General features: G+C 41.5%; 1 protein-coding gene across 3 annotated transcripts; it reads left to right on the forward strand.

The window, feature by feature from the left end:
- Positions 1–280: 280 nt before the first annotated feature.
- On the forward strand, positions 281–10,146 carry pdk4 (pyruvate dehydrogenase kinase, isozyme 4). 3 transcript variants are annotated; one of them, XM_078290291.1, is made up of 11 exons: positions 281–608; positions 1,387–1,528; positions 4,111–4,182; positions 5,435–5,619; positions 6,193–6,282; positions 6,666–6,743; positions 7,662–7,738; positions 8,009–8,107; positions 8,433–8,546; positions 9,066–9,179; positions 9,589–10,146. In XM_078290291.1, the coding sequence occupies exons 1-11, from the start codon at positions 491–493 to the stop codon at positions 9,733–9,735; spliced, it is 1,236 nt and encodes a 411-aa protein (XP_078146417.1). In that variant the 5' UTR covers positions 281–490; the 3' UTR covers positions 9,736–10,146. The 3 variants fall into 3 exon arrangements, 1 of the variants encoding a protein (XP_078146417.1); XR_013507488.1 differs by lacking the exons at positions 8,009–8,107; positions 8,433–8,546; positions 9,066–9,179; positions 9,589–10,146 and having other exon boundaries at positions 5,435–5,635; positions 7,662–7,722; XR_013507489.1 differs by lacking the exons at positions 7,662–7,738; positions 8,009–8,107; positions 8,433–8,546; positions 9,066–9,179; positions 9,589–10,146 and having other exon boundaries at positions 5,435–5,645; positions 6,666–6,711.
- Positions 10,147–10,862: the final 716 nt, after the last annotated feature.

The raw sequence follows: 10,862 nt of genomic DNA on the forward strand, positions 1-10,862 counted from the left end.
CGTTTATTAGCGCACTATTTTAACAATGATTTGACAAGGGTTGAAAACTGTAAAATAAACAAGTGTTCCTATTTCGGCAAAGGATGCTTTGATAAAATGAGGTCCTTTCACAATGTTTTGTTAAGGCTCCAGCGACGTGACGAAAACACTCAACCCCCTCCCATAAAGTCAGCGAATCTCGGTGCTCATTGGTTGAATTTAATGTCAATCTCACTGCTTCCCATTCAACAACACTGCTGCACAGACTTGGGGGTTGCATTTTGGAAGTCATAACGGTAAAACTTGCCAAGATGCGAGGAAACTGCTCGAGTAAAAACGATAATGGAGCTGTGACAACCGGCATCCACTAATGATGTCAATTTAACGAGGGGTTTTTGTATGCTAGCCAGCTTTAGCCCAGCTAGCCAAAGGTAGCAAAACTGGAGCGTACTGAAGAGAGGGCAGCCTGTCCTCACAAAGAAGTGATCTGAAGAGCAGAGCCAGAGGAAACATGAAGTTCGCTCAGTTTTTGTTGAAAAGCAGCTCAATAGCTGGGATACCAAAACAAGTGGAGAGGTTTTCCAAGTTCTCCCCTTCGCCCTTGTCTATGAAGCAGTTCATTGACTTTGGTAAGTTTTTCAGACTTTGTATATAAATGCTGACATGCCCTAATTTTGCCAGGCAATTTTGAAGGCAAATTTGAATTAGTTTGTGCATTGGCACAACATTAATCTGTATGCATGCCAAATACTGAGTCAGTCGTTATTGTTTGTATGTGACAGCTGTCATTGTTCAATATATACACTGATAGTCATTAAATTTGGTTGACAGCATCTACTACAACTAGGCTAATTCCGTTAAATACATGATTGCATAGTAACAGGAGTTAGTGTCGACGTTGCTGTTGTTGCTGTCGATTATTTATTGTGTCATTTCAGTTCAGTATATGAAAAGTCGTTATCAAATTAGTGCCTTCAACTGTTAGGTCTTATGAATGACTGGATACAAAAGACTGAAATATGCTGTAATGGCTACAGTTGAATCCTTTAAACTGTTTAAAGCATGAGCAAAATAAGTTAATTTAGTTGATCTCTTCATTGGCATACACTCAAGCAAGCTCTCATGATACTCCAGTCCTGCCTCAGCAAAAAAAAACAAACAAACAAAAAAACAGATGATTTCATCATGTTTTTCCATTGCATTTGCACAATATCTCATAGGTCAAGTCTTTTTTTACGGTCTATGGTCAAGACCCTGTCCAGAATCAACCCTGGACAGAGTCTTTCCTTCAACAGATAGTGCAAGCTGTGTAGGAAAAGTGGCAGTTTTTTTTTCTCAGGATGGGGTCAAAGTTGAACGCCTGCCCAGGGATTTTTTTCTCACTCTCTCTCCGTCATGTGACTGCAGGCTCAGCCAATGCATGTGAGAAGACCTCTTTTGTGTTCCTGCGCCAGGAGCTTCCGGTCAGATTGGCCAACATCATGAAGGAAATTGACTTTCTCCCCGACAAGCTCCTCAGCACTCCATCCCTACAGCTCCTCACTAGCTGGTAGGCCTATCTCCAGACCCCCTTATATAATCTGTCCTTGTGATCACTCCCTCTCTACTGCGTGAACACTCTACTGAATTGTCTTTGCACCTCCAGGGTTGCAGCAAGTGGAAGGAACGGTAAATTAGGGCCCCAAAAAGTCTGGAATAATTGGGTTTTCCCATGTCTGCTGTCGCTTCTTGTCAGGGGTCCTAGAATTCATAGCTGTACCTTTGCTCATTACAGCTAGTAGGATACACCTATACTCCTTATACCAGGCTATACTATACTTTTTCAAATCCCTAAATGTGCTATGTCAAAGTAGTCACTACATCCAGTAATACACCCCACGTTGCTTTACAATCAACTGCAGCCTTACACACTAAGCTTCTTTAAACCACTGATTTCCTTGCAGTAGGCTAAGCTATTATAGTTATGCCTATTTTAGCATAGGACGTCATGACTTAGCATTATCTTGGGCCACTGAAGGCCTCACTTTTGCTTTTTGACATTCTACCTTACACCTCATGATACCACCCAATCCCAGAAAGTAGGCTTCCCCCATATTCCACTCTCCAGTTGTTCAGCTAGTGGCAGGCTGGCGATTGCCATCACAGGATTGCTGTTGATGTTGTCGGTGGTTGTGTGAGGTGCAGTGACGGTCTATTCTGTTTAAAGATGCATCAACTCCCCTTCTCCCTGTTGCTGCTCACTAAGCTACCTGGCTTGATGCCATTGAACTGGGAATATGCCTTATGATGTTTGTTTGAAGTAGATAAGGCTAAAGGGCTGGACAGCCCTGTTTTTTTTATGTTGTTGTGCCATCTTCCTCCTTATGTGATAAGCCTTTATAACTTAATGGGTCAAAGTAAAGTATTTACCTTCATGTGCTCCCATAAGTGCAGTATAGACCTATAATGTTGCCTATTCCAAGTTGGTTGAAGAATGCATGTCGGTATAAAGTTATCAGAAGGCTATAGGGTACACAGAGAAATATCCTGATACAATTTGAGCCCAGGCCAGTGTTACACCTCTGCCTCCTCATTTTGTTAGTAGTTACTACCCCAAGTCAAACCACCCACAGGTATGGCTTTATGCCAGCTATCCCAGTATCTGTCTATGCACACACACACACACACACACACACACACACACACACACACACACACACACACACATACATATAAAGTTGCACTGTGTACCATGGTATAAAGGGTGGGGTAGAGACAAGGTGAAAGGCTGTAAAGACTGAGATTATGTCCCAGACATCAGGACGCATGATAGTTCTGTTCTAGGCAGGCGCCGCTTAGCTGAGTAGCTGCAATCATTTTCACTTGTCATGATGAAAGGCTGTGGGACACTCCCTGGATGAAGGGAATAGGTTTCACACACTATGCACTTACAATGTTGTGAGTTTGAGCTGAACTCATTACCAGTGTTGCATCCACCCCCACTCTCCTGTCTTTCACCTCCACTTCATGCTGTGTGCAGTAAAGCAAAGGTGGCAGAGATACAGGCTTTTCATGAGAGCTCCCAAATATAATCTACAGTAGTTTGTTTACTTGACTGAGTCACAACTTTTGTCTGTCAGCCTTATGTTTGACAAAGGCAAAAACACAGTCCTATTGCCCAGTCATTTTTCTAGTAGGTTTTTCCAGCCGACTTGTTGCTTCCCAACATTCTGCTAAAACACAGTGTTCTAATACAGCCTTTGCCCTGCCATATTGAATGCATTAGTCTCCACTGTACGCTAGACAACAAATGTTGACAGCAAAGGTCACCGGCCTTCCCCCACCCTTCTCTTATGATCCATCTTGTCTATATTTGGTTATCTACGTCCCTCACTCGGGCTTTCTCTTCCTACTGCAGCAACGCTCTTTGCGTTGCCAACAAAGAAGTTGATCTCTCACAACTATTTTGTTGACATGGGGAGAGGAATCAAGCCTTGATATTTCCTGGCAATAAAAGTTTGTGAAATTATCAGTTGTATAACAGACTGTTTCAAGATGTCTGTCTGTTTGCATGATAGGTCTTCATTCAAACCAGGGGTAGAGTGTTGAAGGTCAGTTGAGGGACAAAGTCAGTGCGTTGAAAACACAGCCGCTCTGCCTGTCACCCTTCACCTAGTTTTCTACAGAGAGAGAGGGAGAGTCTGAGAGCTCAGCACTCAAGACACAGAATCTCCTCCCGCTGGTCTAAACATAATGTATATGGACTAGCAGTGATTAACAAGCGAACATTGTATAAAGTTCAGACTGTGAAACTGAATCATGTATTAATGCATTATGGCTAATTACACAGCTTTTAAATTGCACAAGAATTTCCAAACACCACTTAGCTACTCACACAGTATTTCAATTTTGAAAGGGTGAATCACTGCTCAAATGTGGTTTCAAGAGATATGGAGAGATTGATGCATTAAGTGCACTGTATTGATAAGACTGAAATAGACATTGTTGTATATAAATACACCCCTGTGCTTTGCATGGTATGTTATAACCAGGAATGCTGTTCCAAAACAGATACTGACTCATACAGTAAATGAATGAGTTGAGGATTTTTCCATATTCTCTCATTAAATTAATCCTTTTTATGTCCACCAGGTATTCACAGAGTCTGTTGGAGATTGTGGAGTTTTTAGAGAAAGATCCAGAGGATAAACAGGTCCTGACCAAGTAAGTAATTTACAGACATTTCAGTACACATGGATTGCTTGTGTAGGCCTCGGGGTTGGGTTGACTTGACTTGACTTTATTAATTCATGCTTGCAGTAAGGTATATTGAAAACAATGCAGAATTTTACATCAAAAGCATTAAGATCATAAAACATAGAAAGAACACATTTGTACACGTAAAACAAGACAAGGTAAAAGAGAGAAAAAGTAAAAGTATTTGTACATACAGAGTTACTAAGAATAACTGGAGCACAGACTATATTTTAAAACATGGCAATGTAGCCTCAAAGAGAACTGTTAAAAGAGATAAAACAAAAAATAAATAAGAGAATAAATTTAAATAGTTACTTCCTACGCAGTTGGGCAAAAGGAGACAAGTAAGCATCTCATGTTTTTTTGTCTCAAATCCGGGTTATTATTGAGTATCTGCCGGTACTGAGTACCGATCCAAATGGTTTTGTAATTAATTGAAAATTGTTTATTTTTCAACACTGCACTTTGTAAGGTAAAGCTCGAATTAATCCAGTGCAAGTCAAACTCAGGAGTGACTTGGGGCAGACGTCTGAATACCAAATGTCTGTATGGAAACAATTATTGTCACACCTTTCATCCAATCCAAGAGCTGCTCACATATCTTGTTGTACAGTTTCTGGGGGGCAGTGTCTGAAAGATAGAGGGCAAACTATAGCGTGACTCCAAATAATCCATTAAATGGTGAAAGCCTACATGTTCCACCACCAAGAGGGGCTGCTCATCCAGTGCAGTAAACTCAATAATCCTCTGTTATTTATGTTTTGTGGTTTTTTTTGCCTTTTTTGCTTGTTTTTTTTAGCACATCCTCTAATGTTTGCTGCGTGGGCGCAGACTTCTTCTGAGCTACTACCTTTGAGAACTTGTTGTACTGCTTCAAATGGTTTTTCTTTAAGTGCCTGATGAAATTAGCAGTATTGTAATTAGCTCTGCTCCTGCCACCCTGCGAAACTCTTGATTTTCAAGATTATAATTAGCTGTTTGACTTCTTTTGGTCTCCAGTTTTAAGTAATTCTCTGCTGACTTGACTGCTACCTTGGTGCTTTCTAACCATGCACCACGCTGCCGTAAGTGGTGGACGATGCATGTTGGGAAATTAAATAAACATGTACTGTATGTGTGCCCGTGCGCGCTTATGTTGATGCACAGACTGCATATCTTACACATGTGACTCACTGGCTACCTTCACATAGTACCTCACGCATCATCTCTTCGCCCCCAGGTTCACAGAGACTCTGGTGAACGTCCGTAACCGGCACAACAACGTGGTGCCCACCATGGCCCAGGGCGTGGTGGAGTACAAGGAGGCCTTCGGCGTGGACCCCGTCACCAACCAGAACGTCCAGTACTTCTTGGACCGCTTCTACATGAGCCGCATCTCCACACGCATGCTCATGAACCAGCACAGTCAGTATAGCACTCGGTGATTATCAGTGAGTTAAGCTCATGAATCAACAGTCGCTAGCACTCGAAACTTGTCAGTGAGTACTTGGTAAAAGCCCATTTCATTAAACTGTACTCAGTGATTATGTTACTGATTATGCTTGAGAGAGCAAGCATTGAAGTGTTGACCCTCTGAGAAGGGGCACTGTATTAATTGGTTTCTTGAAATCATGATTGGATCACACTATGTTTTTTTTTTTTATCTGATTAAGGACAAAGTGCTGATCTCAGACATGTTTAAGATTTGGCTGCTGTAAGACAGTGCCACATAATCACCACACGCCCCACGTTGACAGCCTTTTACAGCAGTGCTGCTCTGCCACTGCACTGAATGATTAATGCATTAGACATTATTTCCGGCAGTACAAGAGCACATGTCTGACTATGTCAATAAAAAGTGTTCAGCTAGTGCTAACATTTCCCACTGGAAAGGAATGTGTGGCCTTTATGGATGGTGCATCGTGTGTATGTGCCACCCATGTGTGTACGTGTTTGAGTCACACACAGTTGTGCGTGTTTCTTCCACTGTTCTTGTAGCGTTAATCTTCGACGGCAGCGTCAACCCAGCCCATCCCAAACATATTGGCAGCATCGACCCCAGCTGTGACGTGGTGGAGGTAGTAAAAGGTAATGATCCTCCTCAGCTCCAATACTGCCTTCTATACAGACATCTCATTAGATAAGGAACTATACACACACTGGATGTGATATCTGTTTTCCACCGCTCACTGTTTGTACAGATTCATAATAGTTTGACCTTTTATCATCTGATATTTGTCAGTGTAAGGAGTGAAAGCAAGTCATGATGAGTTTTATTGGAGTGATAGACCCTCTTGTGAATGCCAGTGAAATGTAAATTGCTGTAACTGAAAGCTTAGAGAACCTTTTGGCCAACGAAATGTCTTCTGGTGTTGTTCTCCATTTTAGCATGAATCATCATTCTCTTTTGTTAGACTGCTATATTGCAATTTAGATGGCAACCATAGATTATTTTTTGTTTCACTCTGCAGATGCCTATGAGACTTCCAAGATGCTCTGTGAGCAGTATTACCTGACATCTCCTGATATGGAGATCACACAAGTCAACTGTAAGTCTTAAAAATGCAACCTTAAAGTTCTTATTTACATATGAAAGCTATTTTTGTCAGTATGTTAAGATTTAGTGTGCTAGTCCGTGTGCTAAGATGTTAACTGTTATTCTAGTCTATATCTTTGTAGTTTCCCTTTTTCCTGTACACAATATCTGTGTGAGAGTCTAGAGTTCCCTGAAGTCCAACTGAGCCTTCCAGTGCATACCTCTGTTAGTTTAGCTGAGGCCTTGTGTGTCTGTTTCCTGTCAGCTGGGCCTGTCAGGAGCCAGCCTCAGCATTATACATCCCTCTCTTTGATCCACATAGCTCATACCGACAGAATTCTCTCCAGCGCAAAGAGAAGTAGACCTGTTTTATTTCGCCATGCTAATATGCGTAGGATTGGATAACATGGAAACAGTTGGCTACATGATTACACAGCATAAAAAAAGACCATCCCTATGTGTGGAATATGTAAATTAAGGGAAGACTAAATTTTTCAAATGTGCCAGTTATTGTTACAATATGTGCTTAGATGAAATCCAGATTCGCAATTCCTACAGTATATTATGTTGGAACATACTGTATACTAGAGATATGATTAAACTGTATATATTATCGGCCAGTGTTTTTGCAAATAAAGGCTAGAGAGAATAAAACAAAATGATGAATGACATTGTTATTTTCCTTGCTTAGTTTGGCATGGTCTCTTATCTCTTTCTCTTTTCAAACTCTGTCTCGTCTCTGCCAGAGTTACAGTGTAGACTTTTCCCACAAAACACACCGTTTTCTAACAAGCCTGCATTGCACACTCACTGGTTTACCTTTCACCCAGGGTGTCATGGTTATCAATTTGTCATGGTTGTGAGTGACACATTTACACATTAAGGAAAAGTGTGTTTTTCCAAGTGATCAACAGTACCAAATGTTTCACAGCCAAAACCCCTGGCCAGCCCCTCCACATTGTCTATGTGCCATCCCACCTCTACCACATGCTGTTTGAGCTCTTCAAGGTACAGTAACTAACAAACCTAAACTAGTAATGCTTACAGAGTAACATCTCAAATTACTGTTATGATACTGTTTTGCTTGGTATGCTGTTTAATATGCAGCACCCCACATACCATCTCAACCTAATTCATATAAAGAATATTACTCTTTACCCAGAGTGATTCTCAACATCTTTAGTGATTGTATTATGAAAGCCAGTGTTATCGACTTCAGAGGTGGACGGTGTGTCTGCTCAGTCAGTAATGTAATGTTCTGTGCATGTTTTCTGTCAGAACGCCATGCGAGCCACAGTAGAGACCCATGAGTCGAGCCTGACTCTGCCGCCCATCAAAGTGCGAGTCTCACTGGGCACTGAGGACCTCACCATCAAGGTACATCAAGGGTTAAGATGGCACACAACCAATGTTCTAAGTTTATAGCAACAAAGAAGCACATGCTGTTGTGCCTTTGTATACATAGTACACATACCTGAAGTACACAACACACTCTGTGCTAAGCATCATACCTCAGCCGTTATGTGTGCGGGTCCAGGTCTAAACGGTTGAATGGGAAAGACCTTATATTCTGTAAGTATGATGAACCCTGATGAGATTGTTGAGATTCGGTTGAAATGCCAAATGATGAAGACAAACTATGTAGGCCGTGAGCCTGTTGGCATAACAGTGAGAGGACCCGTGTTTTCGTTCTTGTCTGTAGATGTCTGACAGAGGAGGTGGAGTCCCTCTGAGGAAGATTGAGCGTCTGTTCAGCTACATGTACTCCACGGCCCCCAGTCCCGTCCATGTGGACAACTCCCGCAACGCTCCTCTGGTGAGACCAACCTGGCACTCTCACTGCACTACGGTTTCTTATGTAACTTATTAGTCTTGATGATTCTCTTACAGTCAGTGTGCTAGCAGGGAACAGCCAACATATCACAGAAATGGAAAAAAAATATCCTGAAGATAAAAATATGTCATGTTTGCTTTTGCAGTTGAAACATGAGATGAAGTTCAGTAAAAATCAATGCTGTCTTGAATCTGAGATGAAATCTAAACTGTAATCTAATTCTACCTCTGTTAAACAGAGCCACACACAGCTGAACATGGTTGTAAATTAGCTGAATTACAAACTGGACTGTAGTTAGCCACATTTCTTTGGGTTAAACTCTAACTATGAGAGAGAAAGTGAAGGTTATCTGTTTTTAAACCAAACCATAGATATTTCTGTTCTGTGTTTTCAGTTGATGTTTTACATGGTTATGTTTTAGCAACTTGCCCAGACAGTCTAATCTGTAATACTGCTGTGACCCTGTTTTTCTGTCCTCCCCTCCCTCCCTCCTTCCTTCAGGCTGGTTTTGGCTATGGCCTGCCCATCTCCCGTCTGTATGCCAGGTACTTCCAGGGAGACCTGCAGCTCTACTCCATGGAGGGCCATGGCACCTCAGCTGTCATATACTTGAAGGTGAGAACAACACTGCCTCCTTACACTGGCTATGTCAAAAATAGCCGTGAAGGCCAATTTGGTGTAGAGTTTCACTTTAAAACATACTGTCAACTAAACATGCTGGATTGACTAAATGGTGGCGGATGTAAAGTAATTATGTAGCACAAATGGCATAACCGATCCGTGTCGTGTTGTAAGTGGTAACTTATCATGTGATCTGTGTTAGAAAACAGAGAGTTTTTTGTTTTCCTTTACCCTTTTGCACTACTGAGCCAAGCTGTACGGTGTCTTCATCAAGCACAGCTGGAACTGAGTAGCAAAGCCCGATGAGAAATAAACCTGGATCTGACTAGCACAGTTTAGGCATGCATGTCTGTGGGAAAAGGATCCAGAGTAAATAGTTCCACTCTATACTCTATATCACCAGGCCTTGTCCTCAGAGTCAGTGGAGAGACTTCCTGTTTTCAACAAGTCTGCCCTAAGGCATTACCAGACGAGCACAGAGGCGGATGACTGGTGCATGCCCAGCAAGGAGCCGAAGAAGCTGGGCAAGTACGAGAGGAGTCACCAATGATGTGGACTGACGGAGCAGGCTGGAAAAAAACAGTCGGAACAAATGAAGAAGAGATGGGATTAAGAAGAAGAAGAGGGGTAAGGTCCATGATGGGAGAAATGGATGAACTTGTATTGTAACTGACAGAAGATACCGAGTGCCTTCAGCAGGTTGCCAGACCTGGACTTGTGTATGTGCAATGTGGATTCCCCTTTCTCAAGAGAGAAGCCCGGAGGCAGAAATTCTCAGAGGTGAAGTTTCCCGTTGATGCTGGTCAGGAATCAGATCACCCCACCAAAAAGAAAAAAAAAAAACTAAAATGGAAAACTGACTTTAGACCAGCCTCTAGGCAATTTCACCTAACTGAAGCAAACCACATTTGAAAGCGATTTGAATGTCAATTAATTTCAGTCCATGAATGTTACAGGCTAGACAGGGTCATACAGCATCTCACAAGCATATATCTCCTTTGCCTCACACACACACCTTGCAGTTATTTTTTATTGTAGGTTTAATAACATGATTACACTGTGAAACAGACAAGCAAGCTAGCCGTTTCTTTTTATATCATATTCTTTTCTCTCATAAGACTTGGAAATGTTCTTTGGTAAATAAAATAGCTGTGTAAGGCTATAATGGCACGTATTGTAAACATTAACATACTATATGTATGCAATGCATGTCTGTAACAGTGCAGTCAAGGCCAACAGCAGTGGTTCACTCAGGGTGACGGGCACAGCATAAACTCAAAGGTGTGTCAGTGTGGTCTTCCACTTTTTTCATCTAGACATTCTCAGTCTTTTATATTTACAAATATCTTGCAATAATCCTTCAGTCGCACCTAATCAGCATTACACTGTCGGTTCTTACCCCACCTGAACTTTTCATAGACCCTTTAAGTATATTAAGTTGTAACACTTTTATGTAGTGTAAAAATGATTAGGCCTAAAATTATTTCTTGATGATGATCACATCAACTCAAAATCAGTTGCGCCATTTTTAGTCTCTTTAGCTAGTTCAACAGAAGATGAAATCAGAATGTGATCGGTCAAAGTTGAAGTGTGAACATTGAGAGAAAATGTTCCTCAAGGTTTGGTAGTATTTTTAAGTCAAGTTGACACTCCTCTGTTTTAACTTATAACTCAGAT

This window comes from Centroberyx gerrardi, chromosome 19 (assembly GCF_048128805.1).
Source record: "Centroberyx gerrardi isolate f3 chromosome 19, fCenGer3.hap1.cur.20231027, whole genome shotgun sequence".
In the NCBI taxonomy this organism is placed as follows: Eukaryota; Metazoa; Chordata; class Actinopteri; order Beryciformes; family Berycidae; genus Centroberyx; species Centroberyx gerrardi.